General features: G+C 50.6%; 1 protein-coding gene across 3 annotated transcripts; it reads right to left on the reverse strand.

Annotated features, from left to right (window-relative positions):
- Window positions 1-141: 141 nt before the first annotated feature.
- Nat1 (N-acetyltransferase 1) lies at window positions 142-27,494 on the reverse strand. 3 transcript variants are annotated; one of them, XM_077703262.1, is made up of 7 exons: window positions 27,371-27,494; window positions 23,693-24,991; window positions 23,293-23,564; window positions 19,660-20,100; window positions 16,610-17,161; window positions 14,593-14,901; window positions 142-635 (listed from the first exon to the last, which is right to left on the reverse strand). In XM_077703262.1, the coding sequence occupies exons 2-7, from the start codon at window positions 24,948-24,950 to the stop codon at window positions 549-551; spliced, it is 2,919 nt and encodes a 972-aa protein (XP_077559388.1). In that variant the 5' UTR covers window positions 24,951-24,991; window positions 27,371-27,494; the 3' UTR covers window positions 142-548. The 3 variants fall into 3 exon arrangements, with proteins under 3 accessions (XP_077559388.1, XP_077559390.1, XP_077559389.1); XM_077703264.1 differs by having other exon boundaries at window positions 23,693-24,941; window positions 27,371-27,391; XM_077703263.1 differs by lacking the exon at window positions 27,371-27,494 and adding an exon at window positions 25,433-25,453 and having other exon boundaries at window positions 23,693-24,941.
- Window positions 27,495-27,844: the final 350 nt, after the last annotated feature.

Below are 27,844 nucleotides of genomic sequence, written 5' to 3' on the forward strand. Positions count from 1 at the left end.
ATTAGGTTTGGCATCACCAGCAATGAATTTCTTCTAATTAGACAGCAAGACCTGAAGACTGCTGCCCACATACATGAGCTAGCTAATCCAGCCAGTGATAGCCGTTTTTTTTTGGTTGAAAAAGATTGAGGAGACCGGGAATGCAAGATAGAAAAAGGAAAGCTTTATTATCCCAATCGTAGGGGGGCTGTTCCACGGAGTGGGGCCCCGCCAGCGAAGTCCTTGCTTGCTTTTAAGATAACAGAATGCAATCCAGTTTTAAAAAACCTCGGCTCGCAGCGTCACCTGCTTGCCGCTCTTTTAAAAAAGTTGCTGCTCCTGCCCTGCGAGAATGTTAACAAGGAGAGAAGAGAGAAGTGCCAGGGCTGGGCACAGCAGAATGAAAGAAGCAGATCTGGAACGGAAGAGAGAAGGAATGGGGAACAGAAGAGCTTCTTGTTGCAGGGTTTTTTTTCTCTTTTCTCATTTTCTCTTGTGCAGTTCTTGTCCTCCGTAGCAGAGTGTATCCCTGCCCGTCTCAGTGCTTTTTATTTGATGATCCTGGCAGCCTAGTTGTCTCCTTCGTCTGAGCAGTCTTCGTCGTCCTCCTCCTCCTCTTCCTCAGCCTCCTCCAGCCACGTTAGCCACTGGTTCACCTGTTCATAACGAGAACAAAACGCAATTCCCGTGACTTCCAACTGGCTGAGCAGACGCACAGCTTGTTCAACCTCAACCAAAATCACTAGGGACACTTGGATGAAAAATCTATCGTAGCGTACAAACACTTGTCAATGCAAGGAGTTGGAAACCACAGAATGCTTTGCCTGCTCCATAACCACCCAACGACTGCAACATAAAAACGACACCAACAGCCACGTAAGCAAGAAAACAGAAGGTCTCAGATGTCATTTTTTTCGCTACCCAGAACTGCTCCAGTTACCCCACATATTTTGCCCATATGATTTGTGATAAACGGCTCAAAACTATTTTAAAGTCGAAAATAAACGGGACCAAGAACTAGCTGCTTTCTCCATTGCCTCTAACCTGAGTATTGGGACAGATCAACTGGGAAACGTAAAACTTCCATAAAAAATCAAGGCCCTTAAAACTAACATTCTTAAAGGGGCACTGACACAAAAATTTTGCATCTTGTTTTTTTTGTTGCGATAAGTAGCTAGTGACCTACTTATAACCTGTAGAAACCTCATTTGCTTCAGCGTGCGACGGTTGTTTAATTAGAGGCATTTTCAATGCGGCCAGTCGCAGTTTCGGTTTCAGCGAGTGCCGCGAAACGATGGATTTTGTGTGAACAAAGCTGACCACGTGACCGTCGGAGGGATATCACAGAGCAGAGCCGCCGTAGCACTGTCGAATCCGCATCGACGGCAGTTTCTGCGAATGCCCCCACGTACTGATCTCGTGAGGCGCTTAATTAAAAGCGACCGTGGATGTGACGCAGGCGCTGCGAGTGCAAATGCTACCGCGGCTAAAGAACGACGCGCGACGCTCGAGACGGTGGGTGGCAAGACGCGCGGTGGGAGCAGCCGGCCGGTCTGCCTACAGGTCCGCCTACAGATGTGTTCGGCTTAGCACTGCGGCGGATATTCGAGTGCCGCTCTCGTAAGCGGTGCAGATGACAATTTTTAATGCAACCCGCCATCGCATCATTAACTCCTTTCTCATGTAAGCCACCATGGTCGGGACTTGGGGACAATTTCGTGCAGCGGTAACAAGCTATCACTCGAGCTACCTGCGCCGGCCTGGGCAACTTCGCGGCCGCGGCCGCCGCCTGCACAGCGACCGTGCGGCTAGCTCAGTGGGCTTTTCGTGCCTCCGGCGCGTTTTCGCATCCAATGGTAATAAACAGTAATAGAAACAGAGTGCCTGGAATCGCTGTAGAACTTTGGTCGCGGCCAGCTGCCCGATGAGCTGACGAAATCACGGCGCCTCCGCCGCCAACGATCGGGTCGTTCGTTCTCGAGAGCAGAAGCTCCGCCCTCCGGCCCTCCGATTGGAGCAGCGAGCCGGGCAAGCCGGCTTAAAACGCCGGCAGTGCGGAAGCGGCAAACACAAACTCGTGACGTGTTTGGACGTTGTTTATTTACACAATATCCTCGGGATGCCGATTGCGCGTGATCCTCTGCTGGCTGCTCGGTTGCGTTTCGCACACTTTAAAATTGATTTTAAATATGTTCTAGGCTGTATTCGCCGCTGATATTTTGCAGATGATGTATATGTGTTCCCACCAATCTATCTCCGAAGTTATCTCGCCTTCAAAATTTTGTGTCAGTGCCCCTTTAAAACTGAAGACCTTAAAATCAAGACGATTAAAACTAAGCTTTCCTCCATGCAACCCGAGTAAAAGTCCGGCACAATTAGACGTCGGCTTCACAACGCTAAGGACCCAGGTTTGATTCTAACCAGAAGAAGCATTCTTTTCTTGGGGCACTTTATGTACCTTCGCCTATAGTTTTCTGAAAGGTACAACCTCCTCCAGGAGCGTTTCCGTGCACTGCGCAGAGATCAACACTACTACGGCAAGCAACTGTAGCCATATAAATGTTGCAGCGATGCACACCTGCCAACCTGCCAACATGAAATTTGGGAGACCGAAGCGGGCGGGAGCGGTGTGGGTGGTTTTTCTTTTAGTTTACATTTCCAAAATTACCGAGACTGGAGACTGACATAAAGGGTTAAGGGGACGTGCTCCTCCAAACAACTTTTTTTTTAATAATGAAGTTAGGAGGCTGAAATTTTCACAGCTTATAGAGATTGAGCTCCTCTGGTCATATATGTAATCAGATTTTGAATAGCTGCTCCGGATAAAATTTTACGCAGCATGACTTTCAGAAAAATGGCTTTTTTGTGCACACTTTTTTTTATAGTAAAAATTTTTTCTGAAACTTTTAAAATAGCCTAGGTGGTTCCTTATGAACTGCAGAGTGCACAAATCTACCTAAAAAAGCCTCATCATCATTTTCCTCACCACGAAAAAAAAATGACTGGTAGTGTGCCTTTTTTTGTTCTGTATATTTTTGTTTTATGACCGCCAGAAATATCTAAGGACACAAATTGCATAATGAACAAGATTTGTGCACTCTACGTGTTATAATGAACATTTGTGCAAAATTTCATCCTGATACGACAACTTTAACTGGGAAAATAAGTGTGCACAAACTCAGAAAACGGACAAAAACAACAAGCTGAGAAAAATGCAATTGAAAGTTTATTTCTTTGGCAGATTCAGAAATTCTTCCTCGAACAACATGAAATTTGGTGGGGATACAGTCTGAAATGTCCACATTGAGGTACTAAAACTAGAATGCTCCTGCTGCATAAGTTGCACCCTCACGGTTTTTGCTGGGGTAGTCCTTGGTGTGGGACCGTTTCACCAGGCTGCGGCAATGGGGCTAGCCTTAGCAGTCAGCTTTGCACACATCTGCCTGACCCTCCGCTGGTCACTTGCATTGCTTAGTCTGACCAGTTCTTCTGAAGGGAAGATTCCCAGTTCTTGGAGAACTTGCTCAAAGCTAGTGTGGCCTCTGTTGAACCACAACCCTGTGAGGGCAGTGGCAGTCTCCACTACAGTGAACTGCAGGTTGTACGATAGCGTCCTGTGCCAGATGCGCAGTGCTGCTTCCGTCTCCATGGCATGGGATGAGCAGTCAACATTTTTTTCACACACAAGAGGCATGAAAGGCTTGCCACACTTCCTCCTCTTGCTCATCAAGCTTTTGGTGGCGGCTACAAGTACAAGTAGTTTGACAGCACCTCAAAATCCAGGCAGAGACCAGTGTCAAGAGAAATGGCAGTGCTGTTGTGTCTCGTGTCTTTGCTTCTGCCAAGTACCATAAAAAATCACACTGAGGTCAGTCTGACCAGCTTGCAACGCAGTTACTTGCCTTGCTTCAGCAAGGTTGTCAGAGACGCCTTTTGTGGCCGCAACATGAACTTTCTTGGCAGTGTTGTAGAACGTCTTTTGATGCTGTGGTTTTGGTAGACCAAGAATGGCACAAAACCTGCATAGCTGATCGTGTCCGATGCCAACCGCGCGTGCAGCGAGTACCGCTTTCACATTGACGGCGAAACTATCACGGGGAGGCCGCAAACCGGAACTGCTGAGTTCCGGTTTGCGGCCTCCGCGACCGACGGCGGCAGCGCGCTGCGACGAGTAAACAGAAGAAATCACTCCCGAAGGCACTCCCGCAGGGCACTTCTCGTTTTTTCACTTCAGTTCCAGTACCGATGCGAGGCCCTTCCGCTTGTTCGCAACCTCGACTACGACGAGTTCGCACTTCCCGCACGTCGCGCACACGGCGGCACTCAAGGTCAGTCAGTGCGCCGACTCCACAGATAACTGCACCGCTCCCGTGGCTGGCTGTCTCCTCACCTTGGAAGGCTGCCGACTTCTTCTCCGATGCGCTTATAAAGTCGATATCTTCGCTGATAAAATCAGCCCCGCCTGGTAGAGCCGCGCTTGCAACGCTTGAAGGCCCGGCGCCGTTAGGCCTCACGGTGCCGGTCGTGCCGGCATTGGCCGTGGTCGTCACAATGCTGCGCCGCTTGCGCTTTCCTTTGTACCTGCCTGAAGTACGCTGCTTCCGGCAACAAAAGTCACGCTTCTCTTCACCGTTCACGATTAAAAACGCACGATAAGGAAATAGAAAAGATAGCGCGAAGTAGCGAACGGAACGATGCGGGCGATGGCGGCTCACAAGCGGCAAGAGCCAATGGCGGTCCCGCTTTCGCGTCACGTGATTTAAATGCCCAGTGGGAGCTCGCAAAACAAGCGGGAAGAAACATTTTTTTAATTTTTTTTACGCGGAGATACGAAGCTGGCGAGCGGCTCAATCGAGAGAAGAAGGCTTGATCTACCTCTCTCAAGTGACCAAAATGGCGGCGAGCCACGCTGCCGTGCGGAATAAATTCTCAAACCTGGCCGAAATTTGGCTTGATTGCGCGATTTCTTGGGTCACCGCGAGTCATTCAGACACATTTTTCACTAAGTTCTCGTTCGTATTTCGTTTTCATTATTTTACCCATGAAAGAAGGATAGTCAAAGATGCTAATGCAAGGGAAAACAAAAAATCGGTATATTTCGAAAAAATCGCGTTTTTTCGACCCGCGTGTCCCCTTAAGGGTGTTTATTTTGAGCTGCTTTGTTCTTGCATCATGAGACAGACAGACACAATCGTTTTGCTACCTTTTCCCTCCCCTTTTGGTACGGTGGCGAGCACGATTCAGAGCCAGCCTTTGTACGCTGCACACAACATTACGGCAGCGCCCAGACTCGCTGTGCGCACAGTACTGCAGTGCATAAAAATAATTAGCAGTACACTACGGCTTGGTTGCAAGGAAATTGGCGAGCACTCTTCGGCAGCACCGCAAATGTTGCAGCAGGGAAGACTGCGAGGTACGCGCGTGATTAAAAAACAACTTTGCCGCTGTGGCGATCACTCTTTGGGAGATTCGAGATAGCCTTGGTACAATCCGGAGATGTGGTTGAAAGTCGCAAGTTTCCCAGACAGTGCGGGAGAGCTGGCAGATATGGGGATGCGGTCCCAAGCAAATGAAGCGTGGGTTAGCAAATATGAGGGAATGCCTGTGTTACATGGCCCTTGTGGGAACCACGGAGTTCCGTCTCGTTCCCTATTTCTCGCAGCATACTGCTGAGGTGAGAGGGGAGGCATCCCTCTCCCGTCCAGCAGCCATGCGCATTTGCTATGCGGAAAGGGCGTAATCACGATCCCTCCAACGTGACCAGTAGACAGAGTTCCATCAGTCTGGTATGGCTGTCTTGGGAAAGGTCTCTTCGAATATGCACCAGTAATGGCTGTCTTGCTTCCCAACTGCCTTTCCTTTGTCCACCCCTAGTGCCGTCTCCAGGCCTGGCCAGTGGGTCTTGTTAGTGCCGAGTGACACAACGGGCATGATTGGAGAGCCAATAAATGTTGGTGTTGGCCATTTCTGTGTAGTGTGGGTTCCCGGCTGTTCGCTGCCACTAAGCCAGCTAGCAGTCCATGGTGCAGTTCAGTCGAGACAGCACTGCCGCTTAGTCGCAATAGCGAGCTAGGTCACTAACAACCTTGGTCCAGACACCTTAAGGGCACAGGGTAAGGCGAAATTTTGAAAAAATGACTTTTTGTTTTTCTTCGCAATTAGGGAAGTTCAATTCCTTGTGCACCTTTTCCATATTCACACTTGCCTTAAAAAATCTTATTTCTCGCTAAAAAGCAGTTTTCCCGGTAGCAAGTAGCAAGTGCCCACATCCTCTTAAGAATGTTCTCAGGGTTTATTGTCATTTTTTTTTATCAATAAACTTCCAGTTTCAGATTGAAATGTTTTTCTGGAGCCAGCTGTATAAGGAAATTGCTTAGCAACCATTGCATAGCTGATTTTTCAGTGAGGGCAATCCAAAGACCCTGTTGCAGGTTTTTTCCACATTTGCCCTTCGAAGCTGAGCACAAAAAACATCTTTTTTGGGCTTCACACTGTAATGATTGCAACATTGGATGCTGTTCTTTCATTAAATCATGAAGCAATGCATGAGCCAGAATTTTGAAATCATTCACACCAAAACCTGGGCGCAACACCACCATCAAGTGGCTTAAAGAGGTTGACCACAAGCAAAATACTTTGTGAACAGATCTGTACGATGGTGCACAAAATAGTCAAGGAAGGACAGACGACCGGGTGAAAACCAAAAAAATGACTTCGACAGTGATTATGAAGCTGGTGCTTTTTAAATGAATGGCTCCAGTGGTGTTTATGGCAAAAAAGTATTGTTTTTCACCTCTTTTTTTACTTTAAACTCAATTATCTCAAAACAATGTTTTTTCTTACATAGGTACCATTATTTCCTATATCTTCCAAGACAACGAGCTGATTTTTTCCTCCTGTCTTCTACTTAACTTGTCACACCTGCTGTACTAGAATTAAAAATATACACGTAACAGTTTTTTTGGTACACAACTTTTAATACTAAAATAATGCCGAAATTTAGGTACTAATGAACAAAAAATTATAAAAAACTTAATTTTTTAAGAATTTTTATAATTCTAGTACAGTTAAAAGAGCATGAAATTTGAAAGAAAATGATATATAAGTTATGTAGATACCTTTCTTAGATGCCGAGAAAAATGTACCTCAATATGGCCAAAAATGCATGGGAAGTATAGGACTTACCCTGTGCCCTTAAAGGAGCCATGAAGAGAAAATGCAAGTTGGTTTTATTCGAAAGATTTCGTGTTTTATAGTGCCCCCCGCGCTTGTCCGGATACAAATGGTGCTTTATTCATTGAGAAATTAAACAATTTAGGTTAAAATTTTGATTTTCCCGCTCAATCGTGCGTTTTCGTGGTCCCAAGTGACATCACGGGAACCGACCGCTCTGCAGCCTAGAGTACCTTCATTCACGCATCCGCCGTACAGGGTAGACACACGTAACGCTGGCGCCGCCATGTTCGGTTGCTCGCTCGCCGCCGAAGCAAGTCATTGTGTCAAAACCGCGCTAAAATTATCGCCGCAACGCGGTTTACTGAAGAAGTTTGAATCATATTGTCTGTTTCGCGTTGCTAGGTCTCGTGGGAAACGAAAAGAATAACGCGTTGAGCCCATTGGCCCAATTGCGGTGGCACGGGACCGTTCAAAGGTTGTCTCCACCCTGTAGCGGTGTTGGTTTGTTCCCGCGTTTCTTTACGTTCCGTAACCTAGATGGCGCCACCATACCGTGGCAAGCGTTTGGTTTGTTTTTGCCCGCATTTAAACCTGGCTTGTTTTTGTTCTGGGAGAAAATATTCGTTCCCTGAAACAGTGCTCGCTCGACAAATGGGGTCACGTAAGACACCGTTGCTTGCGTCAATCGGCCAGTGTCGTCTGAGACCATGGAGTCTGAGACCATGGAGATTCTGAGACAACCCCAAGCCCCACAGTGCTGTGCAGCTAAACCAAAGCATGCTGTGCGCAGTACGAACAGCAGAACGCATCAGTACTTCTATGTTTACATGTGCTTTCGTAACTTCCACTGTTTGTCCCATCATTCCTATTGCTTTGTAAAGAATGTGCCCTAAATTTAAGCGCAAATCGCTCGTTCGTCTAGTTTGTAAGCTCTACCTAATTTGCGTCTGCTTCTGCCAGCCTCCGCCAATCGCAGAGCTTAGCCCATGTGACATCACAGGTTCTGTTGCGGGAAATGAGCTGGTGGGTCGCATGACTATTCCCGTTTTTCCTAATTATGTAGCTTATTTGAGCGAAGGTTACGTTAAAAGTGGTGTCAGTATGATTCTAACGAGACAATCTTTTGAATGAACCAAACTTGTGTTTTCTCTTCATGGCTCCTTTAAAGCTGTAAAGGACCTGCTTCAAAGCTGCTGGTAATCCACAATGCGAAGAAATTCCCCTAAATGCGAAGCCTGCCTCCTCGTACTTTTAAAGGGGACCTGCAGCACTTGCCCCCGCCTACTCAGACTGAATTTTGGGGCAAAATCTAGTGTTCCAGCAAGAATTATAATAACCCATTCACTACCACTGAAGCTACACGAGATGAAAAATTGGGCATAATCGCTTTCTCTCAACTCGACCACTGACTACGCAACGAAAGCTGCACACTCTCTCCCGGAGAGGGGCGCGGCTCGTGGCGTTCTCTTCGGTGCCCTTCGTGTATCGCAGGCCGAGGAGTTTTCTTTCTCCGCAACGTGGATGGGTCTAGATCTGGTGCAACAAAAAAACAGGCAGTGATGCCTGCTCACAAGAACACGCTCAGGCTGGTAGGGTGTTTCTGAACCAATAAACGTTTGTTGTCGGGTTGTCTGGTTGAAAAGAAAGTACAGTAAAGCCCGCTTATATCGAACACAGATATATCGAATTATTGCCTATATCCCACCCTTGTATAATTCTGATAAAAATTACATGCATTTAAAACTTTTTATATCGAACGCAATTTTGTTCACATTGGATATATCGAACTCTCCCGCGCGGGATTTATCACTCTCCTTAGGCATGCGGCAGGCTTTGCCGCAATACATCGGCGCGCAGCGGTGGCGCAGGTGTCGCTTGCGACTCCCGCCCGAGCTCGGGCGCTTCCAAACCAGCCGTGGCAGAGTTGACCAGCTCCACACATACATGCCGTTGGAGCCGAAAGCGCCACATTGGGCGCTGTGGGCTGCGGTGTCACCGAACTTCAAGTCCGTGCCACTCGCTGCACGCACTTGCTCGGTTCGCTGGGTTCGCAGTTATTCGCGTGTATCCATGCTTGTCTCCGCTCTGTCGATGACGCCGAAGACTCCGTACCGCTTCTGAGCACGAGCGAAGCCGTCGCTGCCGTGGCCCTGCTACGGCGATACTGCAGTGCCACTGAGGGCAGCGGTCTTGTGCTTGTCGACTGTTCAGACACAAGCATGCTACGGATACAAGCATGCATGCATGCATGCTTGTATGGATATGGCATGCATGCATGGATACAAGCATGGATCTCGTGACTTCGTCGGCAAGATTGCTGTCATGTAAGTTGTTTTTTGCTTCACTTTCTATATTGGAATTTTTGCTATATCGAACTATTTTACAATCCTCGCGCTGTTCGACATAAGCGGGCTTTACTGTATAGAGTTCGTCACTCAAACTAACTCCGCATGCACTCAAAACACAAATGCCAAAACTGTTCGAACAGGTTCAGGCACAGAAAGAGCGTGGTGCACAGCGCCGACGACAGCAGATTGTCACAGGAAATGGAGAAATAAACCGTGAAGTTGACCGGCAACAACCTATACGGCTCGAGCACTGCCTCTAGGGGTGCCAAAGATCCCTAGTGGCCCATTTCGAAAGCAGCCGCAGAAGGATTTGGCTCACTCCCCACTGCCGCCGCTGATTTTGAGGCACGTTCAAGACAGATTTACTGTTTGCATGCACTCAAAACACATCACATGGGAACAGTCACTGTTCACAAATTGTGTATTAAGAGTGTAAATGTATCCGACACGATCTTAGTGTGGTACATTCGGTCTGTATGGGCAGCAGGTGTCGCGAAGCCGGCACATGCACGGAGCTGATTGTAATTCCACTGCACTGAAATTTGCTAGCAATGCCTCCAAAAGCAGAGTTTCCTCAGATGGTCATCCATACGGCTATACACTACAATGTAAACCAGTTTTGTGCGCTAACACGATCTAGCGGAGCCCTCACACCTGACAGCATACCAGTTACGCTTGCTAGTATTGTACCTCTGATGTTGATCACTACCCTGGACAAGCAATGTGGCATAAATTTCATCAACATTCTACGAAAGACGTACCGCGGATAATACAAAATTATACCCGCAACATTGATCATCCTCCACATACATCCTCCACGAGCAGTGCGGCGACAGATTCGAGTGAATGCGGTGGTCGAGGACACAGCTTACTCTAAGCCTAATGCACCCTCGATTGTAGCGCGCTCCCGTTTCCCGCGATCCGAAGAAAGAAAGAAAGAAAGAAAAAAAAAATGTCCTTGATTGTAACGCGCACTAAACTGACTAATACAAAAATCCAACTTCTTCTCACTTGGAAAAAGCAAGGTTTATTGCAAAGGTGGCAAGAAATGAAATGTGCCAGATATCGCTGGCAAGACAGTCAACACGACAACGGTCCGGGGCAGCGCCGCTGGGCGGCACCGAGGGCATGCTATCCCCTTGTCGCTGTCGGACGACTCCTCGCTCTCGACGGCCCAAAGCAAGTAGTCTTTGCTGCCATCCATAACATTCAAAATGCCACACTTCAACGCCTTGCTCACCATTGTAGGCGGGATCATGCACCATGCATCCTTCGCCCATCCGGCAAAGTCTTGCAGGGAAGCGCACTTGATTCGGTTGCTTGGCATCAGTTCATGGCCACCACTAACAAGCCACTCAGTGTAGAGCATCCAAATCTGGTCTTCGATCGGCTTTTTTAGCGAAACGTCCAGTGGTTGCAGTTGCGAGGTCATGCCTCCGGGAATCACAAGGTCAGTGTTGCAAGCGGTGAGCTTGTCCTTGATGCACTCGTCAAGGTGACACCTGAACGCGCCCAGAACAAGCATCGCGTGCAGGCTCAAGCTTGCACCGGGTCGCTTCTGCCACACGCGGTCGATCCAATCGGCCACCAAGTCCTTCGTCATTCACCATGTCTCGTTTGCATGCACAATCACACCACTAGGGAATTTGATTCCTTTCAGGAGCGTCTTACATTTAAATACGAGGTAGGGGGAAGATAGTGCCCGTCCGCAGTGCAGCAAAGAGCATTGCCGTCACTCATTTTCTCGTGGCCAGAGGGCGCACACAAACTTCCTTGGCGCCCTTCTCCATCATTGTGGTGGCGGGCATGTCGAAGTATAGCACTGTTTGATCCGTGTTGCCAATTTGTCCGAGCAAATAGTTGTCCTTGCGGCACAAACTCAAGACGTACCGCTGAAATGCGTACAGTTCTTCCTCAAACTTCGGTGGCAACTTCTGGCATATGCCTGTCCGTCAGCGGCGAAGTGAGAAGCCTTTTTTCTTCATCAAATTTGTTATCCAGCACCTGCTGGCCTCCGGCCTTGAACTCCCTCCGCGTTAGCCCTCGCTGCAACGTCAACTGCATCGCTTGAATCTTCAGCAGCTCTGTCGTTACGTGTCTCTCAGCCGCTCGCTGCTGCTCCACAAGCGGGTCCTCTATTTGGGGATATCGTCCCCTCTTTAGTTCGCTAAACCGTTTCAGTGTCTCATTGCTTGCGAAGATTCTCTTTCTGCTTTGCGCCAGTCCTGCACGCAAGTCTCCGGAACACTGAACGCACGTGATGCCGCCCGATTTCCATCGCTTTCCGCGCACAAGATTACTTTCTTCCTGAATGCAGCATCGTGGCGAAAGCATTCCATGGCAGAAAGAACAAAGGAACGCAAAAGAAGACTACGCAGACAACAAAGGCAAACGTGCGCAGACTACCAAGCGCTGGCTGTGTGTTCAGTAGTCAAACGGCCAACTTGAAACGTCGATGGCGATACGGCACTGCCGCTTTGACTTACTCGATTGTAACGCGCATGCAATTTTGGGACCCATTTTTCCAAAAAAAAAAGTGTGCGGCAGATTCGAGTAAATACGGTAGATGTTCTTCGAAACATCACCATATGGCACAAGGAGCCTGCAGAAACTAGTACAAACTAAAATCAGGCTACACAGATACACTCTTCCAACGACACATTTTATCTTTTGTAAACTGCCTACCCTGTACTTGAAGTCAAAAAACAGAAAAAGCCAACCTGCCACTTGTGTGTGTGTGATTACTAAAATGTGCATTCCTTGATTTTGTCCTGCATTGGGCACGACAGTTCCCCCTCGCCCCCCCCTAACAGGGTCGCTAATAGGGACTGCTTCATTGTCAACGGCGATGTTTGCCACAATCCCCGCGTCATCGTCAGCACCTGCGAACTCGCATGCTGTTGCGCCATCAAGAATTGAGCATAGGAATCCTGACAGCTCTCTAAACTCACTCAAGGCACTCAACGCCATCGCCTTCAGTGCTCGAACAGCCCTTTTCTTGAGCTACCACGCAGCATTGCACTAACACACACACAACATGCTCCAGAATGGCCATTTGCGCTGCTTTCACCTTTACAAATTAGTTGCTTAGTACCACGGCGCTCAAAAGTGCTGCAAAGAATTTCAAATGCCTCTGCAACCGAATGCTGTCTGCCTTAGTCACTAAATCCAAAATTTCCCATTTCTTTCACAACCACTGCTCCCAAATGCATGACATGGCACCGCGAACAAAACATGCCTGCATCACGCCACATTGGTCTCCCTGTGAGAGCCACCACAGGTAACAGCTCAAGCGCGCAGAACCCGAGTTTTATGAAGGCCACCCAAGCGACTCAACAGTGCCTCCCTGTTGCCAACTGCAATACGTGCGAGAAGTCATCGCCAGAATCTCATCAGGAGAAGTGCACATCAGAGGCACTTGCGGCGAATAATTCGATACAGTGGAATCTCAGTGATGCAAACTCCATTAAATGAACTTTTTGGGATACAAATTTACAAAATGCCCCAACCAAAATGCATTGTATATAATGTAAAAAAAATTTGGATGATCCGTACACATTTATCTCTCCGGTGTGGACGGGAGGCAGGAGTTTTGGTGCGCAGTGTGAGCTTGACTGTGCACGGGCACAAAAACCTTAGTCCTCCCCCCTGCTGATGGTATAACTCCTCGTGGGGTGTTCACAATAGCGGCGGGAGAGGTGCTGCTATAAACGAACAGAAGGTATATCACCCTCTCCACGCCCATTCCTTCTCCCTCATCTCTCATATCCGGCTACATTCTCTTCTCGCTGTCCCTTTAGTTTCCGCTGGCTGCTGCTCGGCGGCTGCTAGCTTCCTTCTTGTATTACTTTTTGAACAAACCGCGGCCGGGGTGGAAATCAGGCGTTCCCTCTCAGTTCTGACCGAGTACTCGCCATTTCACCTCCTCTGCATTCCTCGCTTCCCTCCATGCCCCGCGCTCTAGCTGTCCTGTTGTCACCTTGCCGTATTGCTTGCACCGCTTGCGCATCGAACTGCATGGCTCGTTTTTGCACAAGATTCCTGTTTGTTGGTGATGGGCGTGCAATCTTGACGCCCATGTTGACAATTCAGCTAGGCACCCCGTCGGCTGCTTCTGCCTCGGTTGCTGCGTGCAGCGCAGCAGTAGGAGGAGCCTCACGACTAGCGCCAATGGGGAGACGCGCCTCCTGGCGACCATTTCGGAACGTTTACGGCAGCTGGCTGGGCCACCTTTGAGACTAATATTTGGCGCGGATGACTCATTTCTTGCATGAGCAATTTAGTTTAGGCTGGGAGCTGCGTTTTAACGAAAGGTTAGAAGCCGTCGCTGGAGCTCCTGCACCTTTCCTTTACAGCAGGACCTGACGCCATGTTGGCACCGCCTGCTGCGTGCGGGGCACGTTTCCATGTGCACAGAACTTTTTTTTCTCGTTTTCTGGTGATACAAATATTTTTGCCGCCCCTTGAGATTTGTATCACTGAGATTCCACTGTATATTGAACATACCTGTTACTGGGAATTCAATACATGCCAACATCAACAGCTTTATACCTTCGCACGAAATTTGCAAGGGGAAGAGTAGACTTCAGTATATGCAGGTGCAACGCTACATCCAAGGAAACACATCCATTGCATTGAAAGAGCCTGATGGCCATAACTGAGATAGAGAAGGAAATGCAGCCCAGCACTGCCCAGGAGAAGCAAGCACCTTTTATCTGCCAGAGTAATTGCTGAAGAAATCAGATGTGCTCACGGACCACGAACCACCTGCCATTAACCATTGCAGATACTACGAAACGAGGCAACTGGAAAGCTGCTAAGTTAGCCCGACCCTGCCCGTTTTTCATCTTTGTTCTCTTGCATTTTAAAAATTCCAAGGACACCTGACCACTTATGAGTGATGAATGTGAAAGCTTTACGATGTCCATACGAATGCCGTTGAGTGCTCTTCCAGAGTTGTTTTGCTCTTTGTACATTTGGCTCCATCCATAACTTCATGGGCAGCCTTGTATCGCCATTAATAAAGGTTGCGTGCATGCCCACGCGTCGGCACGCGCACTAACGCAACGCTCTTTTCACCCATCCCCACCTGGAAGAGGGCCTTGCCCTTGCCCGGGAAGTCGTCGTTGACGTCCTCCTTCCACTTGAGGAAGGCCTCCTCCTCGACGATCTCCAGGTCATAGAGGAGCACGAACCAGCGCAGCAGCAGGCCCTTGGGGAAGCCCAGCGAGTGGCAGAGGCTCTGCAGGGCGTACAGGGCCGCCAGCTGCAGCGCGGGCCGCTCCCCGAGGAAGGCGCGCAGCAGCGGCTGGAACCGCTCCAGCATCTCCCGCTCCTTGTCCAGCTGCGCCCGCTCAGGCACCGCCGACACTGAGGGGGCCACCGCGGCGCTCTGCTGCTGCTGCAGGAAGAGGAAGAGAGCTCAGCCAGCAAGCAAGAGTGCAGTCTAACAATACACAGAACAGAGCACGCTTCCCTGAGGTTCCCAACCGTTTCCCGCCTTGGTCCCGTGCCGCAAAATATGCCCCACCAGTCTCAACCTGCTCGCAATTCCCAACGTTGACAAAGCGAAGAGCACAAGCTGCTCAGGGTCAAGCAAACGTTCTTGATACAAATAATCTAAACAGAAAAGACCACAGGGAAAGCCTGTTCTTGAACAAGGTTGAAGTGACAGCAAAGCAGCAAAAGTACAGTGAAGCTTGTGAAATGCATAGTTTTCCGGATATGAAATGTCCTGTGGAATTCACCATAGAAACAATGCATCAAAAATATGAATCAAAGGCCAGAGTATCACGTGATACTTCAAACCCAGCTGGCAGGTGAAGCAGCCCAATGCACCTGCCTTGCTCTGGCCTTAGAGGCCTGTAACCTGGCATTCCTTGCACAACGTACCATCCATGCTTGGCAGGCTAACTGTCCTAATGTCACACGGCAAACCTAATGTCATTTAAAGTGAATGACATTTGCTGTTAATGACATTTGGTTCAGCCGTGTGGGTCTACACGGCGAAACAAATGTCATTAGATGGTGATAGCAGTGACAATTAGAAAGCACATAAAATAGCAAATTATAGTTCAAGTGCATCCAGAATGTTTTCATACAGAAGAGCTTTTTAAAACAACACAAATTATTTTTTTAAACTAAAAAGAAAACCACCATTTAGGTGACATAAGTAGGCATCACAAGCCGAGACAAGCCCACAAGAAATCCGTGTCAGCGTAGCGCACGCTTCGGGGGCGAGACAAGGGGGGGGGGGGGGGGGGGGGGGAATATAAGCTTACTGACAGTTTTTAGAATCAGTATTCTTTAGTTCATTACTGGACTGTCGTCGAGGCTACTCATTTGGCCGCTGAATGAGCTCCCTAACCTCATGTAGCCACTAAATGCCATTCGCCTCAAATGTCATTCGGCATTCACGCGTAGCCCCGAAGTAATGACATTTTCTCTAAATGTTATTAGATTTTCCTTGTGACACAGGAATTAGTAGTCCCGTTTGCCCACTTTAGCAGTGGCACAACTGCCCATCAGTTGCTGTCTACCAGTATCGTATTTTGTCACTGTCAATCCCACTGCTTTGGTTGATTGCAGGGTTTAACGCGCCGACGCAACGGAAGCGATGACGCTGGCCGTAGTGGAGGGCTCCGGATTTATTTTGACCACCTGGGGATCTTTAACGGGTGGCGAAGTCTCATACATACAGGCGTTTTTGTTTTTTGCCTCCATCAGAAAAGCGGCCCCCACGGCCAGGAATTGAATCCGCGTCCTGCCAATCCCACTGCATTCTGGTTTGCCGCCTCACGCTACAACTGGTGATGGGACGCGCACAGAAGCCACACAACCATCAGACAGATTTGGCAGTTGAAACGCAGTGCCACCACCGCGGCAGACGCTGCCGCCGGCTCAAGGTGCAGCTCCAAGTCCCCCTCCTTTACACAAACTCTCTCATTCTGTTTCTCCGTCACTGCATCTGTGGAGCGATGGCACAGCCAGGCCAAGAAAGGAATGTGTCCAGCTGCGATGGTGCTCAACTGCGGCAACGGCTTTTCCCCCGGTATTCGTTAGTACGAGACTATGGCCGAACTACACCACCTGCTCTCCCCACCCACCTCGTTGTTATCGGTGGTGGTGGTGGCAGCGGCGGCGGTGGCCTCGGCGTTGAGCAGCAGCTGGGGCATGGTGGTGTGGCCGAGGATGTGTCGCAGCAGGCAGGTGACCAGGGCGTGCACGAAACTGGGCTGGGCCTGCTGCTGGGCGTCGAGCGAGTCGCGCAGCCAGCGGTACAGGGCCGTCGGGCTGGGGTCCGCCTTGAGCTGCCGCCACAGGTCGCCCTGCAGGCGGGGCAGCAGGAAGCCCAGGCCGCGGTCCTCCAGCACCTCGGCCAGCCGCTCGGGCCCGTTGCGGGGGCCCTCGGGCAGCAGCGAGGCCAGGTCCACCTTGGCCTGCTGCAGCCCCTGGGCCAGCCACACGCGGCCCTGCGAGCGGGCCAGCTGCTGCAGCACCAGCAGGAAGAGCGGGTAGTGCTGGCCCTGGGGCAGCGCTTGGGCCAGCTCCGACAGGGACACCAGCCCCTTGGCCACCCCGCGCGCCACGTGGCCCGCCACCATGCTCTTCACCAGTGGCCGCTCCTCCTCCAGCGCAGCCATGCGGCCAAACACCTCCTGCACGAACGACAGGGGACGGGGTCACTCGCTTTCACACCAACAGGAAACAAGCCTGCTCACATTGCACTTTAGTGGCACTGCACATGCTAAGTGCACTAAACCCCCCCCTGTCCATCATGTACGCGAGGAGTCGGGCAGACATGCACCAGCTTCAAATCGCTGACGTCTTCTTGCAGCACAATACATTTCAACATAAAGCGACCCTCAGAAACTGGCACCACTTGAAACATTGGCACTATCTGCAGGCAGGTACTACCACTTCTATTAGAGCGCACAGTGATGAGTCTCATGACTACAATGCACAAACCTGTAAAGATAAGCCAGCAAGTTCAACAAAGCAGCCGAGATTTTTTTTCTTTTTTTTTTCCAGTAAGCTTCTGTAAAAAAAATGGTTTTTCACTCGGCCCAAGCTGAAAACCTGGTATGCTGTAGCTGCGCTTGCTGCGGTGTCTGGTGGTACATAATATGCCCTTCACTGGCTGCAAAGCCAGCGACTGCTCGGTGGCATTTTCGTATACACATCAAGAACTGCAGTTGAAAAGCAGTGATGAAACCTTGATTGCAAACCACATGTGCGTGGATGTGGCAGCCCACGTGGCCAATGCGCCAGGATCTAGCGTGGTGGCCTAGCTGGCAGAGCCAGGTAGGTCTTACGCCAAGTTTTGCGCACTCCAGAAGGGACTGCTTGGTGGAGACATGGAGTTTAAAAAAAGCAGAAAAACATGACGGATTTCTTCACGCGAAAGAAAGAAAAATGAATGAAACCTTTTTGTGCCCAATTATTTTGGTCTGTGTTGGTTCATACAAATTTCAGATGATACAAATCTCGTGGCACTGCAAAAAAGATTTGTATCATCGAGATTCCACTGTAATACTATGCAGCAAGCTTACTCTTGGTAGATTAAAATATACTGCCTTTCCGTGACAGCTGCTCTCACTGAAATTTTTGGGACTAAGTTGGGGAGAAGAAGTGTATTGCGAGAGGTTCGTTGGCTTGTGGGGCGTCATGGTTTGGTTTGTTTTTCTGCACGCACTGTCAATCTAGTGTAGCCGACATACTAAAAGCAGCAGTGTATGCGCAGGTTCTTCCTTGAGCAGGCACTTACATTCCTGTAAACATATCCGAACCAACCGCAAGGCTTGCTCCGGGAGTTTCGCTATTCGAACTCCAACTAATATCTTTCACTCCGTCAGTTATCTTTCAGAATAGCCCTGTGTTTTCTGTAAACAGTCTGCACTATCGCTTTTGCAGTTCAAAGGCCAGCAACAGTCACGCACGCAGTACTCCGAGGCTTGTCGGGCAGATGGCTTTTGTGGGGGAGATAAGGGGGGGAAATCCACACACGGCGCCCACCGATAAAGGGCTGTCACGGATAGTGCACAGAGGCTGCATGCTTCCGCAATTCCAGCCACTACTTGTGGGCTATGGGGAACAGGGTTATGGGTTTTAGGTTGATTTAGGCCAATTCAAAACCCTCAATGTGCGCCCCAATATCACAACACGGCCGTTTTCCTTATTCTGCCACCAGAAAAATTCACAAAACGATCACTTAAGGTGATGTAACCCTTAGACATGCAGATGTGCGTCTACAATTAGTCGGGGGGGACACTAATCTTCACGGCCCGTCCAAAATGTTGTAATTAGTATTTTTGGCCATTCATTCTGCACATGGACACGGTTCTAAAGCAGCAACGGCTATGCTGAGTGCAGGAGTGCCCCTGCCTCATAGGCCTGAAAGCTGGTTGCAGAATAGAAACAGAAAACCCACTATTACAAAATACCAGTTAACAGTTCAGACGCAAGGCCAAGTAGTAACGATGAGCACACCAGAAGCAGAGGGGCATGTGTACCACCCCCAAAACTACCCAAGCGGGAAAAGCGTTGTTTTGCAAAGGTGCTCGTCAGTGCATGCGCTGCAACACCAGCAGTGGACAAAGGGCGACGCCCATATGGCAAGAAGGCGGAGGAAAGAAATAAAATCAAGGATGCCAGAAAGCATCGCCTACTTTGCTGTCCGTCAAAATAATAATAATAATAGTAGTAACAATAATAATAAATAAATAAATAAATAAATAAAAACTTGCCTGATCTGTGAGAACGTGGCTGCAGACCTGAACTGAAGCAGTTCAAACTGCAAGTCCTATGGCTGCAACAAAATGCTGAAGCAGGTCTCTCATTATGGCCCCACATGGTGCAGCTAACGTGGGCCCCTAGTTTTAATCAAGCACGAGTCATACATAAGCCTCTCAAATGTCATTTCAGACTCCTCAGAAGTGCTCCAGAGCAGCTTTGCATTTACCCTGACCACAGAATTCATATCGGGCGTGCAGTTTTGGAAAGACCGGCAACTGTTCAAAAACTTATCTGGAGAGGCAAATAAGAGAGACCACATGTTCTGCATTCAAGCCTGTGTGCCCAAGGCACGGCTTTCGACACGGCACGTCACACAGAAGGCCGGGCGCAAAGCTACACCCAACACCGACCCCGTCCTCACCTGCAGAGCCTCCAGGTAAGCAGCCGAGCCGTCCTTCTTGTAGGCCAGGGCCATGTAAGGCAGCAGTTCGGCCTGGGGCTTGTCCAGGGTCGCCAGCATGGCGTGCGCCAAAGCGTCGGCCAGGAACTTGCGTGGGATCTTGAGCGCCTCGAAGGCGCGGCTCGTCTCGTCCGGAAGGCCGTTGTCGCTGCCGCCCCCCGTGGTCGGCGGGGTGGTGGTGCCGTTGTTGTTGACCGCACTGTTAGTGATGGTGGCCGGGGCGGTGCCCTGATCCGTGCTGCCAGTGGTGGTCGTGGCAGTGCCGTTAGACAATTTCAGAGAGGCCAAGAGCTCGTCCACCCGGGCAATCACCTCCTCCCGAGTGGCCCCTTTCTCGCGATCGGGAGCGCTGCGGTTGGCACGGTTCTTGTCTTGCACCACTTGCTTGATCACAATTGGGGGCTGCAATGAGGAAAGGAAAGGGGCGCGTTGGTACAAAACCTCCAGGAAAGCATGCACTATCGGAGTAGCTGGCATTCGATTGAACAAAATGAATGGTTCCTTCTTGAAATGCCACAATCAAGATACCCTCGCAGTCTTGTGCAGATGTTTCTAAGGCACTTCTGTGCACACCTTTGCGGTGCTCATTACACAAAGAAAGTGACGGTTGAATTCTGTTCGTGGTAAGTTGGTGCAGCTCATGCTAGGCAGCCCCTCCAAACCTTAGGAAGCTGAAGACAAAACACTTCCAAAGCACTGAAGCAGCACTCCCAGTACATCAAGGCTCTCTAGACAAAAGGGTGTGCCATGTTGATTGAGTCAATGCAGAACCAGGCTCGCACAAGTGCAGGCACTGAGGGCGTCCCGACACAAGATTACTGGGCTGGAAACAGGTGGGCCACAACAGTCAGCTGTGGTTAGCAGAGCAACAAAGCTGCAACCAGCAGGTTTGAGTAACTACCGCTTGGACTAACCTCCGCAAATGAAGCCTTTTGCACTTCAGATTAATGTTGAAAACATTAAAACGTGACAGCTACTAGTATCATTGGGCAATTTTCCATGGGCACCAGCCACAGCGATCAGCAGCGCTCATCAAGGTTCTACCGAAAGACATCCCCATTCCGAAACGACAACGCAGCAGCCAGAAGCGAGCGTCCACCTGAAGCTGGAATTGGGCGCAGCAACAACTGAAGTGTGGAAAAGAGCGGGCGCACCGGTATGCTCATACACAATGATACTACAAACAAGAATGAAAGGATACTAGATTTCAGCGAAGCCCGTCCTTACACAGTACGCTTGCTTTTTCCAAGTACTGGGCAGGATTTCTTGCTCGTATTGAGGGCTTGCGGAACTATGCTACAGCCTCGGCAGGGGACTGTACGAGGCAGGCATGCTTGAAGCAGTTGACATCGCGCAATCTTCGTGGGGTTCTGACAAAACGCATTCAACATTCATTTGTTTTAACGAGTCTGTTCCTCGAAATGATTAAACCGGTAATGGCGCTGAATCTATTTCGTTACTTTGAGTTTATAAAGCCGTTGAGCCGTATAGGCACCTGCAGGGAAATCCTAATTTGTTTGTTAGATCAGGTTGAGTTAGCTGCTTACATTTCGAAACACAAACTCACATGCTCACTCAAACCCAGCAACACACTCTTGCTCCTACATTTTTAAGCAACACAAGCACCAAGTGCAACTCTTGTTTCGAACAAGAAACTCGGTAGATGCCACACCTGTCTGCAGTTATGACGTATGCAGGGGTGAGACAGCTTAATCGGATTTTGGAGCAGTTTTTGGAGCAGCGAAATCTCGATTTTGGAGCAGGAGAACCTTGATTTGTAGCAGTTAAAAACATTTATTATGTCAGCTTAGGAGCCTAAAAATCAAATGTTTGGCAACTCGGAGGGGGGGGGGGGAGAGAGTACACTTTTTGATCGGTTTTGAACATACGTAACACTGAAACAACCTCTCAATAAAGTTTTTTCTACCAGCGTATCACAAGGTACGAACTCCACTACCTCTTTGCAAACTATTTTTAATTTCTTAGGCCGTATGCATACACAGCGTGAAGCGCCGTTGAAAATATCGAATGGAAAAACTAAGCAATCATAAGACATTTTTATTATCATGTGAATGCGTAAACTGTTATTTCTGCAATCCCAGACTCGGCTTTATGCGCAAGTGTAGAGCCACGGCAAAAGTTACGCAAAGCGAGGTGACATTCGTCGCACCCTGCACCAGCCCTCCCATTTCAATCTCCAAGGTGCACGTTCACTACGATCGTAATTTGAGTAACATGGTATGTTTAGCCACCTCTCCCTTTTGGAATTAAATTTCCCTTCAGATATATGAACCATTATTACTAGCTAAATAATAGCCCGTCCCGCAATCGGACACTGCTTGAACCTTTTGCGGCGATGTAGCCTGCGCCGCCCCTTCTGCAGTGTCCACCGTCTCATTCCCGCCGCTCGCAAGCTCGCTGTCAGAGGCAGCAGTAACTCGGAGTTTTTTAACACAGCAGTGAGTCCAAAATTTCACTTCAAGCACGCACCGCACCTCACACTCAAGGCCGATACACGGCGAATTCGCGGACGCCGCATTGTTTTTGATCAACTCCGTCTTTCGAGACGCGCAACTTCCCGTAGCAGATCGAACAACAAAATGTAAACCTAGCCACCCCCATGACCAAAACCACGGTAGAAATCCGCGAAGTGCGCTCTGCCTTGACTAGAATGAACTAGCCTGGACCGCGAGAAACTGCTTCGCCCGGTGGCCATGTTTTCCAATCTTCACCACACCAAGATGGCGGCGCCCAGTACTGCCGTTGCGGAGATACGGCGCCCTGAAAATTGCCGTCTTTTCATCAACTTGAACAAGTAGTTCGTTACCTCAGTAAACATTAGTATTTGTTCTGCAGGACGTTGCAATGGTTATCAATGGGAAAACTTTAGTAACGCACAGAATATAACAGGTGCAACCCGACATTGTGACTTTTGAAAAAACTATTTCAGTGATACACATATGCGGGTTTTTTTTCATTGAAGTGTCTCACAATTAAACCTTTACAAACGGCATCACCTTGGGAGTGCTAAAAAATTATGCCGTCAGTAAGCATTTTTCCCCACTGAAACTGACGGGGGCGTTAATCCATGGCTCTCAGACTGTTCTGGAACAGTGGCGCAATTTTTGCAATTTTCAAGCATTTGGAGCAGCCTGGCGCAGGAAAACCTATTTGTATCAAAACTGCGCAATATGCGCAGCTGTCTCACCCCTGCGTATAGCTTCAAAATCTAGGCTCGCTCAAAATGAATTCCAATCTGGCACCCCTTCATCAGCAAAATGCAGAATTTACAGAAAACACAGCAAGACCACTGCAATCATGTGGAACAAGTGATCATGAACCCCCAATTGTCAGAAGGGACAGGGATGCAAATCCGTATCAACTTCAACGCCTTAAATTCTTATTTGACTGGAGCAGGCTATCAATCTGCAAAGCCACTAGACAGCCAAGTTCGCAAATACAGCTTAGATGCGCTACGTGACAACGAATGCACGGCACATACAAGATGCAGCAGGACACCGGAAAACACTCGAAGGGCTTCAGTATAACAAGTTTAGGATGTGGATAAAGCCTCTGCAAAAACAGACAACTCACTTCTTTCATGGCTTGCTTGGCGAGAGGGTGGGGCCCCAAAGGCGTGGTTGTGGGGCCAGTGGTTTTGGAGAAGCTGAGCGGAGTCTTGGGCTTGAGCACCATGGAGTTCTGGGCGGGCCGCAGGGAGATCTCGTCTGCGCTGCCCGGGCCCTGTTTCTTGAGGAAGCGTGGAGGCAGGTGCTCCCCACCTCTCTGCCCACGCCCAAACTGCTGGGGTGGCGGCTGGCTGTTGCGACCGTTGTAGTAGTTGCTGCCACCACCGCCCAGGAATCCTATGCAGAGAGAGAGAAGGCACGGTGGTTACCAGGAGGAAGAAAGACAACGGCTGCTGCGCCCCACGGCAGGAAAGGGAAAGAAAGCGGGTGCAGTCGAGGAGGCAACACCAGAGAGAGAGACTCACCGCCGCCGGCGTTGAGGGACGAGCGGCCCGAAGCGTTGCCGCTGCCACGGTACGGGAAAAAGCGGTCCGAGGGGATGACCCCGGGCCCCGTGCCCAGGCTGGCCATGGGCAGCGGGGCAAACACGTCATCCATGCCGCCTCCGCCGAAGGAGGCGCCCCTGTTCTGGCTGTTGCCGCTCAGCCGGGCGTGGCCGCCGCCGCCGCTGTAGATGCCCAGGTCGCGCGACGCCTCCTCGCGGATCTGCTGCAGAGTGCGCGGGCCGTGCTCGGCCGCGCCCCGCCGAGGCACCCAGCGGTTGCCGCGCAGCTCAACCACGTCGCGCAGCAGGAAGCGGATGCGGGCAGGCAGCTCGGGCGTCTGGGCCAGCGTGCGCATGCGCTCGAAGTACTGGTCCATGAGTGGCTTGGCCTTGGGCGTGTCCAGGCGGCGGCCCACGGTGACCAGGATCTGGCAGAGGCACTCGAGGTCCTGCCAGTCGCCGGTGCCCGCGCGCCCGCCGCCGCCCCCGCCTCCTCCCAGCAGCAGCTGCTGCACGCACTGGTGCAGGATGGACTCCTGGAGCAGGCCCTGCTTGCCCAGCTCGCCAATGAACTTGATGTTTCCCAGCATCTTGTGCTTGGCCACCAGGCGCTGCTCCTGCTCCTCGGGGCTGAGGGGTCCATGGCGGTGCTCGTAGGCCTCGGAGGCACGCCGGCGGTTCTCGAACTCGTCCTGGCACTTGGTGAGCAGCAGGCGGCGAAAGGTGGTGGTGGGGCTGCTGGCGCTGCTGCTCGGTGGGGGCTCGAAGTTGGGGGACTCGTCGCACAGCTGCCGGCAGAGCGACGCATACATGCAACTGTACTTGGGCTCATCCAGTGCCTTGTCGAAGATCAGCAGGATGACGCCCTTGAGGATGTGCGTCGAGTCGAGGCCCACCTGTAGCAGCTCACGGCGCAGCTTGTGGAACTTCTCCGGCGTGAGCTTGTTGAGGATGCCGCGCACCTTGCGGAAGACCAGGTCATTCTTGTCAGCGGGGCTGAGGGGGGCATCTCGCCTGACGCTGCTTGGGGGAACCCATCGGTGCACACACAAGGAGGAGCTGGCTGCCGCTGTGCCGTCCCTGATGTTGCACGGAGATGAAGAGCCCCCCGCTCCTCGCGGCCCTTCCGTTGTTGCGTCTGGTGGGGACGCCCGCGACACACTAAACCTCCGGTCCGCTCTGCTGCTGCTGCTCTTCTCGAGGGGTTCCTCCGCGCAGGGCCTCTGCACCTGCACCATGCGCCCCAGTCAGCCGACCAGTCTAGCGGGAGAGCAAGTTTCTGCGAGGGGGGGGACATCGTTCGCCTGACATGTAGCCACATGGAAACGCTGCGCGGCTCCCCTTTGTGGCCGTTTAACCGCGTTTTTCAGGCGGACGACAAATTTTCCCCTCACAGAACTGAAAGGTCTGTCATGCAGACTGCACATCTCACCCCCGCTAGGCAAATAAACTGAAAGTTCGGTCTCAGAAATGAAAAACTAAGCCGTCATCATCACGCTACGGAGTACTAAACAATTCTACCACACTCGAATACACGAAACACAACATTAAGTAAATAAACTACACGGAAAGTGAACAAGATCTGCACACAAGTGCACCCAGTTTGAAAAACATGCGTGAAATGGCAGGCCTTAAAGCAAAGTTCTCCAAGCACCAAAATAATGAGCACGTTCTATGCACAAAAACGACACGGGCGGAACAAGCTCCTGCCTTCACTAACGTTCATAAACGGCACGTTTCCTTTCAACCAAGGGGAACAGTTTGCTTCCTCGCTCTCGCAGCACCTTTCAACAACAAAAGAAACTAAAGAACAGAGCTCGGGGCAGAGGGAAGCGGGCCCGCATTAACGGGGACAGAGTTTGCGGCGGTGGCAGCCCAGGGAATGGCCACGATGACACCATTCCAACGGCCAGCGCCATTCAGACGAGACGGCGGCGACCAACAGCCCCCTCTCCCCTCGTACCGAGGTTGCACCACCCCCTCTCTTGAACAGGCTAGCAGGAAAGCAGCCTAGTGGCACCGCAAAACCTAACGCAACAAAATTTTGCAACACCAACGATGCACGCGCGTAGGAGAAGCCCCGGCAACGCCGCCACGAGCTATCGGCCAAATCTAGAAGGCCGCCTCCAAGGACGCGGCCTGTCGCGGGGAGTGCCGCGGCCGATTCAAGGTGGAGGTAGGCGAGAACGCTATCGCTGCTGCCCGGCTCAGCTTTCGATTCTCGGCATACAAGGTCGACCATGGAGTCTAACGGCGTAGCTGCCAGCCCGTAGAGCCAACTCGGCGCCAGGATTCTTCTTTTCCAAGTGTACTAGCCGCGCTAAGGTCCAAGGAACTTGCAAGGGACTGGAACATCGCGAACTAGACGCGCTGCACAACCAGCTCCCCTCGGATCCTCACAGCAAGGGGCCTCGGCGTCTCAACGATGACGGCTGCAACGCGATCAAGCATACCCGGCGAATGGTAGAACTAAAGGGCGCTTAGCGTAAGTTGACGCATACCGTTTCGTGGCTAAGCAATTCAGGCCGCCTGTAGAAAAAAATTGCGCGATTGTGGAGCCCTGTTGAACAAAAATATGTTTACGGAACCAAGAGCCGACGCAGTAGAGGCACCTCACCGCGTTCCCAGCAGTCGCGCGCAGAATGAATGGCATCTGCCTACGTAGCAATGGGGGCAACACAGGCTTTAATTTTTCGCGACGCAGTCACTCTGTGGGGAATGCAGGAAAAAAAGAAAAAGAAAAAGAGCCACGGAGAAGAACGGGATTCGCTCCAGTCTCGGGCAGAGAACGAGTTACGGCGAACAGGAAACGGTTCGCGTCGTGTACTTCCCTCCCCACCGCGGCCCCTCCAAGACTTGAACGTGACCCCACTCTGCCCTCCCTCGAAACCGCGTCTGGTGGGGCTCGGTGCAAAGTCCCAAAGATAGGGGCCCGTCACGCTACGACCCTCGCCCTTTCTAGATGGCCCCACAATAAAGGGACGCCACTGCCGATCATTAGGCGGCATCGAACTAACTTTCGATGCGCCGGCAGCCCGACACTTGCATAAAGAACAAAGAGGAACGCGTTTGCGACAGCCCCACGCAGTTCCCGAGATTAGCGTGATCGCAACCGCATCGGCGCAACCACTGCGTTCAGAGGCACTGCGACGACCTTCGATTGCTCGCGAGTAATTTCAACAAAATTTGCACTTTACGCAACGCCGATAGGGAAAAATCGAGCAGTTGCACAACTGTGCAAACGCACACCTACGCCAGATTTCAAACCACTGCCCGTCGCCTAAAGCTGTCAGTAAACGGCCACAGCGGCAAAGTTTTCGATTAAAACCAGGCCTTGCAAGGAAGGAAATGTGCAGTAAATGTTTCTCAGGCAGAAGAAAAAAAAATTACCGACCCAGACGCAAAAGTTCGGGTGGCCAATATGGCTGTGGCTAGGACTAACTGCAAAGAACAACGAGGCCTGAGCAACCTCGAAGTGCAATATCCGGCCGCGCCGGTGCAGACGCTCGGTGAAAGCGCGGAGCTCTGCAGTAATAATTTCTCACTCAGCGAAAAGTACTCCTGCGCGAGCCCAAGCTACGTGTGGACTGCTAAGAAAAAAAAACCAAATAAAAGCCACGAAAATTAGCTTTCACCCCCTCCGGGAAGCGACACTCACCCTGCTCGACGCTTTGTTCCAGACTGCGTTATGCACGCAGCTCTCCCAGCATTCCTGGGAATCTCGCGAGCCGCTCACGCCGCATCGCGTTTTGCCCGAGACTTGAGTGAGGTCAGAAACCTGGCTGGTCACGTGACCGAAGCGCGCAGACGTCGCTACGAGCAGTCGGCGTACAACTTTTCCACTTCATTTCGTTCGCGTCTACGGTTGTCTCGATATTATCTCAACCTATTGTCATTCGATTTTAACTCGCAACCTATTGCCATTCAAAGACACTACTGACAATCTTCACTATAAACGTGTATCTGATCGTCCATTATCCTGCGCAGAATACAACATCGCCTGCAGATTGTCGATCAGCTGATTACAACCCTTCTTTATGTACACACCACAAATTGAAAATGAAATTTGAGACTAGGAGAACCACTTACAAAAATGAAATAGCCACAACTTGGTTTTTTAAGCAAACACCAG

Source organism: Haemaphysalis longicornis, unplaced genomic scaffold (assembly GCF_048455015.1).
Source record: "Haemaphysalis longicornis isolate Haplotype H1 unplaced genomic scaffold, Haemaphysalis longicornis Haplotype H1 scaffold_3, whole genome shotgun sequence".
Lineage (NCBI taxonomy): Eukaryota > Metazoa > Arthropoda > Arachnida > Ixodida > Ixodidae > Haemaphysalis > Haemaphysalis longicornis.